Source organism: Sciurus vulgaris (genome assembly GCF_902686455.1).
Source record: "Sciurus vulgaris genome assembly, chromosome: 14".
NCBI classification, from domain to species: domain Eukaryota; kingdom Metazoa; phylum Chordata; class Mammalia; order Rodentia; family Sciuridae; genus Sciurus; species Sciurus vulgaris.
Window position 1 is genome coordinate 83952899 of NC_136475.1, and position 14285 is coordinate 83967183.

At 36.4% G+C, this 14285-nt stretch overlaps 1 protein-coding gene across 2 annotated transcripts in view; it reads left to right on the forward strand.

The window, feature by feature from the left end:
- WDR35 (WD repeat domain 35) overlaps positions 1-14285 on the forward strand; it is a 56216-nt gene that overhangs the window by 27747 nt on the left and 14184 nt on the right. For both annotated transcript variants that reach the window (XM_079110920.1, XM_079110921.1), the window contains exons 13-17: positions 2217-2286; positions 5319-5372; positions 6742-6851; positions 7419-7629; positions 11373-11453. In XM_079110920.1, coding sequence (XP_078967046.1) covers positions 2217-2286; positions 5319-5372; positions 6742-6851; positions 7419-7629; positions 11373-11453 — 526 coding nt within the window. The remainder of the gene's footprint in view (positions 1-2216; positions 2287-5318; positions 5373-6741; positions 6852-7418; positions 7630-11372; positions 11454-14285) is intronic.

Sequence of the window (14285 nt, forward strand, 5' to 3'; positions counted from 1 at the left end):
GAAGAGGTGTCGGGTGGGGTGAACTGAGGACTTGACTTTTCTCCCTTGCTCTGGATTCCAGGAAGTCTGGAGTTGGGAAGACTTGTGGTAAATGGGGTAAGGTGGGCTGTTCTTCATGGAGAGGTGAGGAGCCTGCAGGTGCGACTCCCTATAGTAAGTCTAGGTGAAGATGCATTTATAGGGTTTTGTAAGTTGGCTTTGTTAGTGATACTATTGTTTGTTGTCCTATGTTGTTACCCTAAGTCTTTAAGTAAAGCATTTTGTCACATTTGTTAAGCTGATGGTTCTGAATGAGGTAGCACAGGTGTGACTGGGGTGGTGGGAGTCAGGTCAGAAATCCCAGGCTGATTTTTCAAATCATCTTCTTCCCTCACACTCACTTGATATCTCAATACAACCTTCCCTTCCCTTTAGGACTCACTCATGTACAAAGATAGCAGATTTGTCACCAGTGAAAGCATTTGGGGCATATGAATTCATTGGAAGCAGACACTGTTGAAAAGTAAATATCTTGACTTCTCGGTGGTGCTGGAAGATTAGCTGGAGAGGGTCTTTGGCTTCCTTGAGGATAGTGCACTAGTCCTTTGATGGACTTCCTGTAGTAGTGATGATAAGCAGAGACCCGCAGTCTTTGGAGAGAAGCTGGATCTTTGGACAGTTTCCGGGGGTGGGAGGGAAAGACCCAGCATCTCTGTAACCATTGTCCTCTGTTAGCCAGTTGTAGGAATTCAGGTTTCTATTTAAATCAAGAAGACAGCACATCCTTATCTTCCAATCTGGGATGTGTTTACTGGTGTTAATGATTTGGAGCTGGTTCTTCTTGGATCTCGGTTTCCTCATCTGTAAAATATGTTGATGGCAGTGAGAACAGCCAACATTTATTGAGTACTTCTTTATGTAACAGATCCTCTGGTAAGTCTTGTCAGTGTTTGTATTATTTCCTGTTTCATACAGGAAACTGAGCTTCAATTATTTGCCAAAGGTCATCAGGTGCTAAGTATAGATGGGACATAAAACCTGGTTAATCTGACTCCAAGTCCTTTTACTGGAACTGGCCTTTCTTGTATCTTTCTTGTTTTAGGAGAATGAACCAGACCACATGATCTTTTCAGGGAACTGCTCTTTTTATCTTTGACTTCTTTTGTGATAACTGCGTAGGCCTAGATATACTTAATAGAAATGTGTTAAAATGCAGAAACATGTACCTATTTAGACATACCATGTTTCTGCATTTTAATAGATGTCTATTATATTTATTTAAAATTTGATGCACTTATTACATTGATAAGAGTACAGTCATGATTTCAGATGAACAATTATAAAATTTCATGGTATTTAAAAACTAGAAAATGGCACGGTTTTTCTGTGATTATACTATAGCTGCAATTTCTGAACCCCTTGTATGTATTAGGCTCTGTGTTTATTACGTGCTTTACAAACATCACTTTGTCTCCAGAAATGCTGCAGAGGGCAAATGTTACTTTTATTTTACAGAGATAGAAATTGAGGGTCAGGAAAGTAAAGTAATTTGCCCAAGGGCTTGGAGCTACTCTGTAAGCTAGGATAGTATTTTAGCAATTCTTTAAAATTTATTTCATTCATTTTAATAATTATCCAGCAGACATTATGGCACTTGAGAGTGTGTGGTACTATGCTGGGGACTAAAGAGTCTTTGCCTCCAGGAGACTTACCACCTAGTGAGAGTCAATGGATGAGTAAACCAGCAATGATGCTCCACTACATTGTGAAAAAGTATTGTAATATGGTGCCAGGGAGATGGCAGGGTCCATAAGTGGCGTATCTTCTTTAATTAGTGCTCCTCAAATCCATTTAAGCTTTATTTTTATTAAGCATACTGATAGAAGGGATATTATGGAGAAACAACAGAGAAAGTTCATGTATTAGAAGTTACTCCTGACAGGGTGGGGTAACCTCTTTCTCATAGTTTGATGAAATTCATTGGGAACATATGATTGAATGTTCACATCTATTTGGGGGCACATTGATCAGAAGCAGATTAGTTGCTTAACTATACACACCTGGTAGATACCTTGTGAAACTGGGCTGTATCAAGAATTGTTTAAAATAATCAGGATTTTTATATTAAGTAACAATATTCAATGGTGTCACCCAAACATTTCATTGTTCTGAAGATTATGAAATAATATAACCCTTATTAAATTTTCTTTGAAATTCTGATTTTTTTTTTTTAACAGACTTTATCATGTTGATGATACTCCTTCTGGATCAGTGGATGGGGTCCTTGATTATAGCAAAGCCATTCAAGTAGGTGATTTTATTTTTCCCAGAAAATGTTTATATCTGTAGGTTTGGAAATATTGTAAATATTGTAATTTTATTTTGAGAACTGAAAAAGAATTCATTTCCAGTGAATGATATTATTTTAGCAGTTTAAAATTTTTTTTCTATTCTGAAAAACTTTTTTTAAGTCTTAAAAACTCTTCAACTAAAATAAAGGTGGTGATAAGTAGCTAATAGGATAATAGAAAAACTTATTATCTAAAAACATTGGGGCACATACTTTTTCCTCACTTTCTTGCCCTCCCCTTTCAGCATCTGTCTATCTTATTATCTGTGGGTCTGTCACTTGATCTACTGACCATAGATTGGTCCTGTCATCTCTGTCGTATTAGTGAGTATACCAGTTGTTGTAGGTAGCATAGTTCACTGTATCTTTGTGGAAATATACTTTTGTTTATAAGCGAATGTAATTTAATATTTTAGTAGCAATTTCATTTTTAATAAGATTTTCTGAGAGTATTTAAAGCTTTCTTATCTAGTTTCTTATCTGATGCTTCCAAGCAGATAGCATGGAGTCTCTTCCCTACTTATGCACAGAAAACTAAGGGTAGCAAAGTGAGGATTCAAATTTAGGTTTTTTGACAGATCTAGATCTGTTCACTAGAATATGCAGGAGTCCCTCTGGTCATCTATCTTGTCCTTCTATTTAATCAACAAGTATTCACTGAATGTCTCTCATATGTCATACATTGGCTACCGAAATCTACTGGTGAGTAAGAAAGTCCCTTCTGTTAGGGAACTTTTAGGAAATTCCACATTGATTCATCATCAAGCAGTTCTTTCCCCTACCTCACATAAAATATGACTGAAATCTCTCCCATCTTAAAAACAAGTCCCCATTATCAGCCACATGGTTTCTTCTAACCACTGCCTTGTCTCTTTATCCTTTTTAGAGCTAAACTTCTTGAAAGAATATCTTATATTCATTTTCTTTCCCTCTTCATACATTCCATTTTCACTCCATTGCAGTTTGGTTTCCAGAGGCTTCTGAATTGCCAACTCTGATAGGAATTTTCTTTATATTTGATCTATATGTGGCGTTTAATATTTTTGATCACTTTTTTCTGCTTGACTTTTGAAACCACACTCTTGGTTTTGCACCTAACTGCTTTTTCCTGTGTCTTTTTGGTCAAGGGCTCATTACCCTCTGTTACTGTGGTGTCCCCTTATGTCCAGACCTAGACCATCACTTAATGCACTCTTTTCGTTCTTATGGAAACCCACCCTATATAAGCTGATGACTGTAATACCTATCTTTCTAATGTTGAGTTTTTCTAATTTATGATAATATATTTCTTGCTGTCTGGGTGTAATAATTCACATGGCCTGAAAGCACACCAATTTAGCCTGAGTATGATTCATCTTGCCTCCAAATCCATTCCTCCATATGCATGTACATATTAGTGACTGGTTCTGCCATCTGTGGAAGAATCATGAGAAGTCCTTTTCTCTTTCTCTTCAAGTCCTCATTCTGTCTCCTTCATTTCTCTCAAATTTACCTCCCCCTTATTTCTATATCAGTTCAGTTTCATTAGTTCCTGTCTAGATCACTGCAGTAAGAGAACTTTCTATGACAATGGAAGAATTTCATCTTTGTTCAGTGCAGTAGCTACTAGCCATATGTAGCTACTGAGCACTTGGCTAGTTCTGCTGAGGAACTGAATCCAAAGTTTTATTTCACTTTAATCAATCAAACTTTACATTTAAATGGTGACATGTGGTGGGTGGCTCTGGTGTCTAATGGCACAGCATAGGCTGTTGCTTGTAGACTTCCCCGTCCTCACAGCGCCAACCCATTTGTCATGCTGGTCAGTGCACCCTAAAATGTCAACCTGTGGGACATCGGTGGGAGCAAGATAGCACAGCAGCTGCCTTCCCTCCTCTCACCAAATATGAATCTTCAGCAGATTACCATATTTTTAAGAATTAAGTATAGATACCCACAACTTCCACCAACCCTCCAACTTCCCTCCATGCCCATTTTTTCCCTCTGCACATTCTTCAGCTGTGCTAAATAACTTGCAGTTTCCTGACTATGCCCGGCTGATGTTTTCTTTTGATTTATTTAAAAAAAATATTTTGAAATAATTGTAGGCTCCTAGGAAGTTGCAGAAATAGTCCCTTTACTCCACTTCCTCAATGGTGACATCTTATGTGGTTGTAAAAAAAATTTACATTGATACAATACTGTTGCTAGTCTGGGGCCTTCTTCCTGATTCAGTTTCCACTAGTGTTCACATACAGTTGTGTGCATGGAATGTGATGTGATTTTATCACCGGGAAGGAACTCCTTTCAGTGCTCTCTCTTCATGTGTTCGTCTATTCCCCAGCCCATCCACGTTCCCTGGCATCCACTAGTCCGCTCTCCATCTGTATGGTTTTATCAGTTGAGACTGTTTTAGGAATGGAATCACACAGTGTATAACCTGTTGAGATGACTTTCTTCCCTAGACACGATGCCCTGGAGGGGGCTGCAGTGCCATGCCATTTTAACCTTTCCTCCTGGCATGTGCTGGCCCTGCCGTTGTTTGTTCATCTTTTAGAACTAACCTCACCCATCTCGTAGCTTAGATGCTTCTCCCTCATAATCCCTCTCTGTGCCTCTTATTTTGTCATGCTGTCTACAATTACGTGTTCAGTTCAGCATCTTCTGCAGCACACTTTTGAGTAATCCTTAAGGGTAAAGATTTCATTTGAGTATCTTTTGTACTTAGTTCAGTGACTGGTACATAATAGGTGCTCACTAAGTAAATTTCTTTTAAGTTAATAAATACTTTATGGACAATATTCTTTTCTTCCTCTTCCTCCTCTCTCTCCTTCTTTTATGTTTTTGATCCTGGGGATTGAACCCAAGGCTTTCTTCATGCTATACGTACACTCTACTGCTGAGCTGTATCCCCAACCCTGCCATATTCTTGGTGAACTGCAACTATCTTTTACAGAATAGTCATGCAATAGGTATTTGTTAAATAATAATAATTGGTTATTTATTTTAGGGCACAAGAGATCCAATTTGTGCCATAACTGCATCTGATAAGACACTGATTGTGGTAAGTTGTAAAACACTTATTTTATAAGTAATAATTGTTTAAATTTTAGAAGTAGGTTAAAGCAATGATTTTTGGATTTGAATAGCATCTGGTGAGTACCCCATGTTTTACTGAGACTAATGTAAGAAAGGAGAAGGTTTTCAAGCTTGTCTCACAAATTAATGGTGGCCATCTGAGAAGATAAAGTACATTTAGAGTTTTACAGCAGGTTGCAAGAGCCCTCCCTATGAAGGCTTGAAGGATGTGGGACCGATTGCTTGGTGGTAGTGGGATTTAGAAAGTTTTCTCTTTTATATTGAAGAAAATACTTTGGCTCAGCTACTCTCATAAGACTTAGAATGAAGAGGTGGTGTTCGCCAGCAGTAGAGAGGTTGCTGGCAAATGTCTGCTGAACTTTGCAAATAAAATCAATGGTATAGTGTCTTTTCCTGAGCTCTGGCATTTGAAAATATTAATTTTAGAAATAAGTGTTTAATATAGCAATGCTGGTGGAGTTGCATTGGAATTACAGAAACAGAGACTTAGTAGTATATATATTTCCAGTTTTAGTTACATTTGTTAACCATTAGCTAATTTAATGGAGAAAAAGCTCCTAAGAGCACTGTGTTCTGTAGTATCACCACCTTTCTGACAGGCTCCTCTTTTCAACTTTTGCAGCATGAGTTTCTGATTTAAAGGAAAGAGGTCAAGACTGGCTGTGTGGACCTTCCACTCTGTCCCTTGGCCAGGGCTTGAAAACTGCAGCTCTCTCCTGTCTGCTGTACTTGCGGTCAATCTTTCAATGTTTTCCAATAATTGCATGAGAATGTATATTTAGTTTTATTTTTTAAAAAAACATATTTAAACAAATACTCAAGATTATGACTGTTTTCAGGTCATTTTTTTTGCTTACCCAAAACTTGTGTTAGAAAAGTGCCTACAGGATAAAAACCTAGACTTTCAATAACAGCTGTTTCATACCATGATCTTCTATTGATTTTTCATACATGTGAAATTTAATTCAACAAGCACTTTATGATTTAGCTCTTAATGTATCCCGAATGTTAACATAGACAACAACTAGAGAGAACTGTAGATATTTCTTCCTTGTGATGTAAGAATTTACATTTTACCGAAGAGCTAGGTTTTTGACTTCTTTCTTGAATGTTCTGTGAAAAAAATCAGACCATCTTTGGCCACTTTAAAAAGGTTTAAATTAAATTAGGAGCTAAACATATACTTAATGATATAATTCAGTATCAGAACTGGGAACTTGCTAGGACGATGTCATTTTGGTTTTAAAACACCTGTGACATACAGAGAAACCTGTAGTTGTAGATTGATTTTATTATGGTAAATATGTTCTAGTAATCACAACTAATTCCTACAGGGTCGTGAATCTGGCACCATTCAGAGATACAGTCTTCCTAATGTTGGTTTGATTCAAAAATATTCTCTTAATTGTCGAGCCTACCAGTTATCCTTAAATTGCAACTCTAGGTAAGTTTAAAAACTCTCCTCATGGGGTGTTAAGAAGTTATCAGTTGGGATTGTTGGGTTTATTTAATAAATGTGAAAACAAGTGTGTGTGTTTGTTATGAACTTGTCTTAAACTGTATGGCTTTTGGTTTAAATATCTTTATTAGATATATGGAAACCCTTGTATAGCTTTTTATTCTTAACGTTTAAGTGTTTTGAGAGTATTTTTACTTCTCAATTGGTTTGATCTCTGGGTATTTTTTTTATAAGGAAGCAAAATGGGGAAAAGTCTATATCTCCTGTCAAATTTATTTAAAAAAAATTAAAGCCATTTTTGCAATGTTTCAGGTTTTTTAAAAAATTTAAGTTGTTGTTGGATCTTTATTTATATGCAGTGCTGAGAATTGAACCCAGTGCCTCACACGTGCTAGGCAAGCGCTCGCAAGCGCTCTACCACTGAGCCACAACCCCAGCCCCAGTGTTTCAGGTTTTTGATAAATTGATTTTGAAGAACAGTTGTAGCTGTTGTACTCAAGACCGCGGATGGTAATTTCACATTTGTGTCCTTCCCGCAATGGCATCTTTTAGCCGTCTTGCTATCTTGGACAACTCAGGAGTTCTGGTTTTCTTTGACTTGGATGCTCGGGTAACAGACAGCACAGGACAGCAAGTAATCGGCGAGCTGTTAAAATTGGAGCGCAAAGACGTCTGGGATATGAAGTGGGCCAAGGATAATCCTGATTTGTTTGCAATGATGGAGAAGACGAGAATGTATGTTTTCAGAAACTTGGATCCTGAGGTAAAAACAAGAAACGAGTGCTAACAGTCCATACATAATGAGCCAAAGATCAAAATCTGGATATTTCCCCTTTGTTTTTTTAAGAGGTTCATTCGTGTTGGCTATGTAAATTTGTGAAAGTAAACATTTCTGTGAGGTTAAAGATATTTGGTCTGAAGTGGGAATAATTCTCATTTTTTAGATATTCTCCCCTTTCTCTGAAAGTTACTTTCTAAGCATTTATCTGTTCTTTTCTTAAAATACAGAATCATGGCCACTAAATGGTCTTTTTTCCTAATCAAAGTTCAAAGAGAAAAAGAAAAAAAGAAAGTAGTCTATTTGTTGGATTTCTTTTAAACATCTAACTAAAAAATATGCAGCTTTAGAGTTGTTCTTTCTTTTTCTTCTGCCTATGAGTCTAGTTTCATGGGTACCTGATCTTTTTAAACATTCACAATGTCACCATCTAATCCAGGCTTTTCCTTATCCTGGATATTTTTGCAGATGTGCAGGTGGCTTGTGATTCTCTTCTTCTTTCTGTTATCAGGAAGCTCTTATCTCTGATTTTTAAGCCTAAATTTTGATTTTCCACTTCTGGATCACATCAGCTCATTTTTATATTCTGGGTTTTCCTGTCATTCAGTCTACTCTGGAACAATTGCTAGCTATTGTATTTAGGAAACACAAAATAATTTGAGTGGTAGCCTAATCAAGAAGATACATGTTCAAACAATTTTTAAATTAGTAATGATTTTCAATTTGGAATTTTCTGTTGTATTTCACTAGGGAAAGTAATAAGAGGGATGAGTTAATAAATGCTTTGAGTTGTTCATTTTTCTTCACATTGATAGCTTCCTTTGCGAAGAAATTGCATGCTTGGGCTCTTGAGCTGCCAAAGATTTTGTGTGGTGATTTGTTTAGTGGTAAGCTGTTGGCCCCTTTAATATCCTAAATTATTTTTACATTTCCCCATTTGAGCCCTACTTAGGATTTTGGGGTTGGCAAATAACCTGATGTATAGGGCTCTGTTAAAGCTTAAGGAGTCTGAGGGCCTTTGTAGTTTTCAGACCCTAAGAAATTGTTAAAAAAAAAAAAGACATTTGGGATTGCCACATTTGACCTGCAAGAATGGGGTTTTTTTAAGGACCTAAGGAATATTTGACCCTTGCCACAAAACAAGTGTAGAAATTTAACAGGTAATCACAGGACAACCTTGAAGATGGGAGTAGAATGCTTTCTGAATGTTAAGAGTTTTTTCTCTGTCCTTGGCTCCACTCATACCAAGCTGGAAATCCTACGCCTGGAGAAGTGAGTGTTTGTTATGGCTGGCTGCTCATAATGTGTGCAAAGCACACGCGGCCAATCTAGCACCAAGTGAAGTTTTTGCCTGGTGGAAAGTGTTTCTTAAGTAGTTCTAACAGAACAGCCTTTATTTTAAAAAAAATATTATTTTCTTTATTCAAGTTTATTTTTGGGCTTGGCATAAAATTCAGTTTCTATTAGATTTAAAGCTAGATGGATTTTTTTTTTTTTGAACAACCTTACCACTGTCTAGATTTTTTTTTAAATAAACCATACTGTTCTGTTCTTTCTGTTCATTCAGGAAGACACTGACTTGTTCTGGTTCCTGCTTGTTTACTTATAAGTAATCATCCTCTAGATGCTTACTGATCATGTAAGAACACATATCTCAAAACAGATTTTTTTAGTGTGTGTGTGTGTGTTCTTGAGGTCCTGGGAATTGACCAGGGCTTTGGGCATGCTCTACCACTAAGCTACACTTCCAGCCCGGGACAGAATTTAACAGTTCTGCAGAACTACAGAATAGTATATTCCTTCAGGACATAGTTGGTATTATTATCATTCTGGAGATGAGCTATCGTTTTGCTGCTAATAACTGAATATATTTTTATCCTTGTGAGGATAGGTGAAAATGTCCTTGTGTTCACACCGTGGTGTGGCTGACCCAAGGCTTTGTGCTATGAGTCACAGAGGAGTCAGTTTGCCTTTTCATTAGCTTGTGCTTGCATTATCCGTATTACATTGCATTCACAGATTTTTGTCAAGAAACTTTTTATGATACTTGTCTAATTTGTGAGGGGTAGCTAAAATTAGATCATATAATCCCTCAAGCCTCTTAATAAGGTATGTCCAAACTTTAGTGTGTCACAGTGTGTAAAGATCGAAAAGTAAAGAACAACTGTGGCCTTCTGACTTGTTGCTGGTGAGGGAAACAGGTTTCTAGGAAGAGAATGGAAAACTTTAGATACTTTTTTGATAAACAGAAATATCTTGTGTATGCTTAGCTTTGTAGACCATTAGTCTGAAACTTCATAATTGAGGTATGAATGAATGAATGGTGAATTTTGGAAAATAAAAGATAATTGGTTGAGGTAATCCAAGCAGAAGTTGAACTTTAAAATATTTTTGTGTAAGTACTTGTGTATTTATGTATATGCAAATAATCATAGATTATTTTGGAAACTCTTTAGTTTTTCATCTCATCTGTCTTTACTTTCCCCTTTATTTCTCTTTGTTTTTGGTACTTTTTTTAATCTATGGTTCAACTTTTATGACTTATCTTTTGACTACTTTTCTACATTATCTGGCTAAAAATAATTTTTTTCCTAAAGATAAACATGTTTATACAAATATATTTGGTTACCTATAGTATCCAAATAATCAAACTATGTGCAAGGACCCTATAGAAAAAATACTACATGTGCTTTCTTTTTCAATTAAATTTTTTCTAATTCTTCATGTGTATTTGTTGCTCATAAAAGTACATTATTTGCCTTATGCAGCACAATAGTTTTAGGCAAAAGCATTATAAAATTTTATAAAATTTTCTTTTATAATTTTGACTATTTTAACTAACAACTTATGCTTTTTAAAAGAAAATATACATTTTAAAACCCCATTAGACATGTCTACTTTGCATACAAGAACCTCATTCTTAAACTTAGACATATAAACTCAAACTAAATGTGAATCCATTTTTACCTCTTTTACCCTTTCATCTATTTGATATCTTCCTTTTATTATATTATATTATCATACTGTACAATTATATGTCTTATACCTGCACATGTATTCTTAAAAATTATATTTTGATATTATTTACATTATCAGATAACATATCCTATTCCTTTTTTATTATTCATAAAGATATTAAGTATATTAACAGTTTATTTATTTTGGTTTATATGCTATTGATACCTGTTTTTTTCTACTAAGGATTTAGGGCAGCTACTTTACATTACAGTATGCATTTCCTATACTTTCTTTCTACAGCCCTGCATAATATCAGGGTAAGATATTGACATATAACAGATGTATTTACATATTTGCAAATAAACTCTTGCGTAGAAAATATATCAGGAACACTCTCTGGCTTATGTTACAGAAGACAGACTTTTCAGTAAGTTGTGGTGTTATTGTGAGAGATGTACTATGATTCAAATGTCATATTTATTGGTTTTACTGAGAATTAAATGTCCTTGTAGAGAAATGTGCTTAGGAGTGTTTAGGGGTGAAATGTCATGATGTCTTTAATTTACTTTACAATGCTACTGTCAAAAAATTAAACAAAGTTTATTTAGCAAAATGTTAATAATTATTTAGGTGATGGGCATACGGTGGTAATGGCATTCTCTCTACTTTTTTGTTGGTTTGAAAGTTTTGATGATATTTAAAATCAGAATTCCTTAAAGGCGGGGACATTTTACATGATGAAACATTAACATTTGTTTTTGTCTCTAAAGGAACCCATTCAGACCTCTGGATATATTTGTAACTTTGAGGATTTAGAAATCAAATCTGTCCTTTTGGATGAGATATTAAAGGTAATTAAAAAATTATATTTCTTTTTGCCTGCTTGACTGGGATTCATGTTTGAACAGGTGGTGCAGCATCCTGCATAGGAATGGGAACTCAGAGGTCACATAGGAGTGGGGACTCAGAGGTCACACAGATCTTGGGGTCCAGCCCTGCTCTGTTAATTGTGCTTTGGTTCCTGTGGGTAGGGGCTTATATGGTTTGAAACTCTGGCTGGCCCCAAAGGAGGCCTGTGCTTTTCAGCTTGGTCCATGTGAGGCAGAAGGGGAGGGAGAGAAGGATGAAACTCAAAGCTGTCAGCAGTCAAACATCAAAATGGAGTTTGATTCACTCTAAGACTGTATGCTTTCCACGTCTGACTGACTCTTCTCTGTGTGGATAGCACTTCTGCAAAGAGTAAAGAGAGAGACCTTGACCTGTTTAAGGTATAGAACCTGTAAAACGAGTGAGCTTGTTTCCTTGCCTGTAACATCAGAGAATATCTATTTTCCTCACCTGTGCTGGAAAATAGTCTTTTTGTTATCTTGACCTCTTTTCCAAAAGACTTACGTTTGGGCGACTCTCTTTGGAAAATGTGATTTTGCCTGTGTCCTTTCAGAAACAAAGAGATTGGTAAAGTCCACCTAAGATGACTGGAGTTTTTACATGTTAATACTTTAACAGTGAGTTTTTTGAGTCCCCAGCATCCAGCAAGTTTCTGGGGTATACTTGGTTCTTGGGAAGTGTTTGTTCCTTTTTTTTGGTACCAGGGATTGAACTCAGGGGTACTCTACCACTGAGCCACATCTCCAGCCCTATTTTGTATTTTATTTAGAGACAGGGTCTCACTGAGTTGCTTAGTGCCTTGCTTTTGCTGAGGCTAGCTTTGAACTCGAGATCCTCCTGCCTCAGCCTCCCAAGCCACTGGGATTGCAGGCATGCGCCACCTTGCCCAGCCATTACACTGATTTTTTAAAAAATGAATAATGACTTTATAACTTTTTAAAAAGTGGTGAATATAATTATATATAATTCAGTCAATATGGAAAAGTGATGAAAAGGAAGTTTTTAAAAAAGCACCCAAAATCCCACCAGACAGCTTTTTTCATAATTAGCATTAGATAAATAAGAGAATATCATCCCATATAGCTATAAGACATATGTGGAGGGACAGATTTGATAGGTTAGATAGATGAACATAAGTAACTTTATAAAAATAAAAACATTATGTAATCCACAATTTTAGTGTTAAATTTAACTTTGGGGGTGGGTATTGGGGATTGAACCCAGAGGTGCTAACCACTTAGCCACATCTTCAACCCTTTTATTTTGTAAATTTTCAGATAGGATCTCACAAAATTGCTTAGAGTCTTGCTAAATTGCTGAGGCTGACTTTGAACTTGTGATCCTTCTGCTTCAGCTTCCCAAGTCGCTGGGATAACAGGTGTTTACCACCATGCCTGGCTAAATTTAATTTTAATTAAATGATCTGAAAGTGAATAAAGTAATTCTGGCCTTTTAGGTAAATTTTTTTTCACCACAAACAATATCATTTTCCCAGGTTAAGAAAATTTATGGAAAACTAAGTTTATTAGTTTAAACTATATTTTAATTTTTAATAGACTGAATTGACTTTTCATTTTAAAAGATGACATTCTTTCATCTTCACCCTCTTTTGTGTTAGCAATATTCTTATGTTTACATTGTCAAAATTTAGAACATTTTAATTTTGTTTTGTAAGCCTAACTTTCAGTTGTTGATTCTTATCTTTAAATGAATTCAAATACTAGTCTTTTTTACTACATTTTCTCTGTATGTGAGTTCTTTGATTAGTCTTTTAGTTGGCTGGATTTCATCATCAGTAGTGGTTTTCAAGAAGGGTTCATAGTTGCTGATTGCCTTAAGTTCTAGAATGTTTGAAAGTGCATTGCTGTAACTGATGATTGTATTGACTTTACTGAAGTGTTTAGAAAATAAGTATTTAAATTGGTTAGGTGTACTCCAAGACTGTGGATGCACTAGTGTTAGAATAGAGAGCCCACAGTGTTGGTTGGTGCTCAGTTTGTTGAGAAGGAATGGGGGTAGGGTGGAGAGTTAAACAGTAACAACAACCAAATTCTCTGTGACAGTTCCATTACCTACCTGGCTTACTACATGCAAAGCTTATCAAAGAAAAGAATATGGTCATACCTCTCTCTGGGGTCTTGTTGACCCAGGGCTATGGATTAGCTGGACTATGGATTCATTCAAGCATAGTTTTAAGAATAATATGAGAAGTTTCTTGGAGGACTGGAGAAGAGGAAATATAGAAGGAAAAGGAAGGGGTTAATATACACTACAGTACCTTCAAACGAGGTGTTCATTTGTTGTCATTCCAACCGTGCCTGGTAGATATTACACACACCTCTTCTTTTGGATGAGGAAGGATCTTGGTGGGTAAAATGACTTATCTGAAGATCATCTATTTATTGAATTGGGAAATATTGGTTAAGAGCTGGTAAGACACAGTTCTTACCTTCGGGGGAGCCAGTTCCTGTGGGGAGATAGATAGAAATTCAGCAACCCGAAGAGGTTTGGGGTGCCGATTCAGTCAGGAGGTGTCTCTGTTCAAAGCTCTGATGTGGAGAGTATTGAGTCAGTTCTGAGACTGGGAATAATGTGAATAGCACGCCTGGGCCTCGTGCTCAAGGGCTGATGAGAGTTGTCTCTTAATCCTCACAATTTGGGGAAGAAAATCTGGGGCTTGGTGTGAAGCTAATTTGCCAGTGTCACCCAGTTAGCAATGTGCAGAAGAACGACTTGGTTCCAAGTGGTATGGCTTCAAAGCTGGTGTGTCAGCTGGAGCACTGGCAGAAATGAGC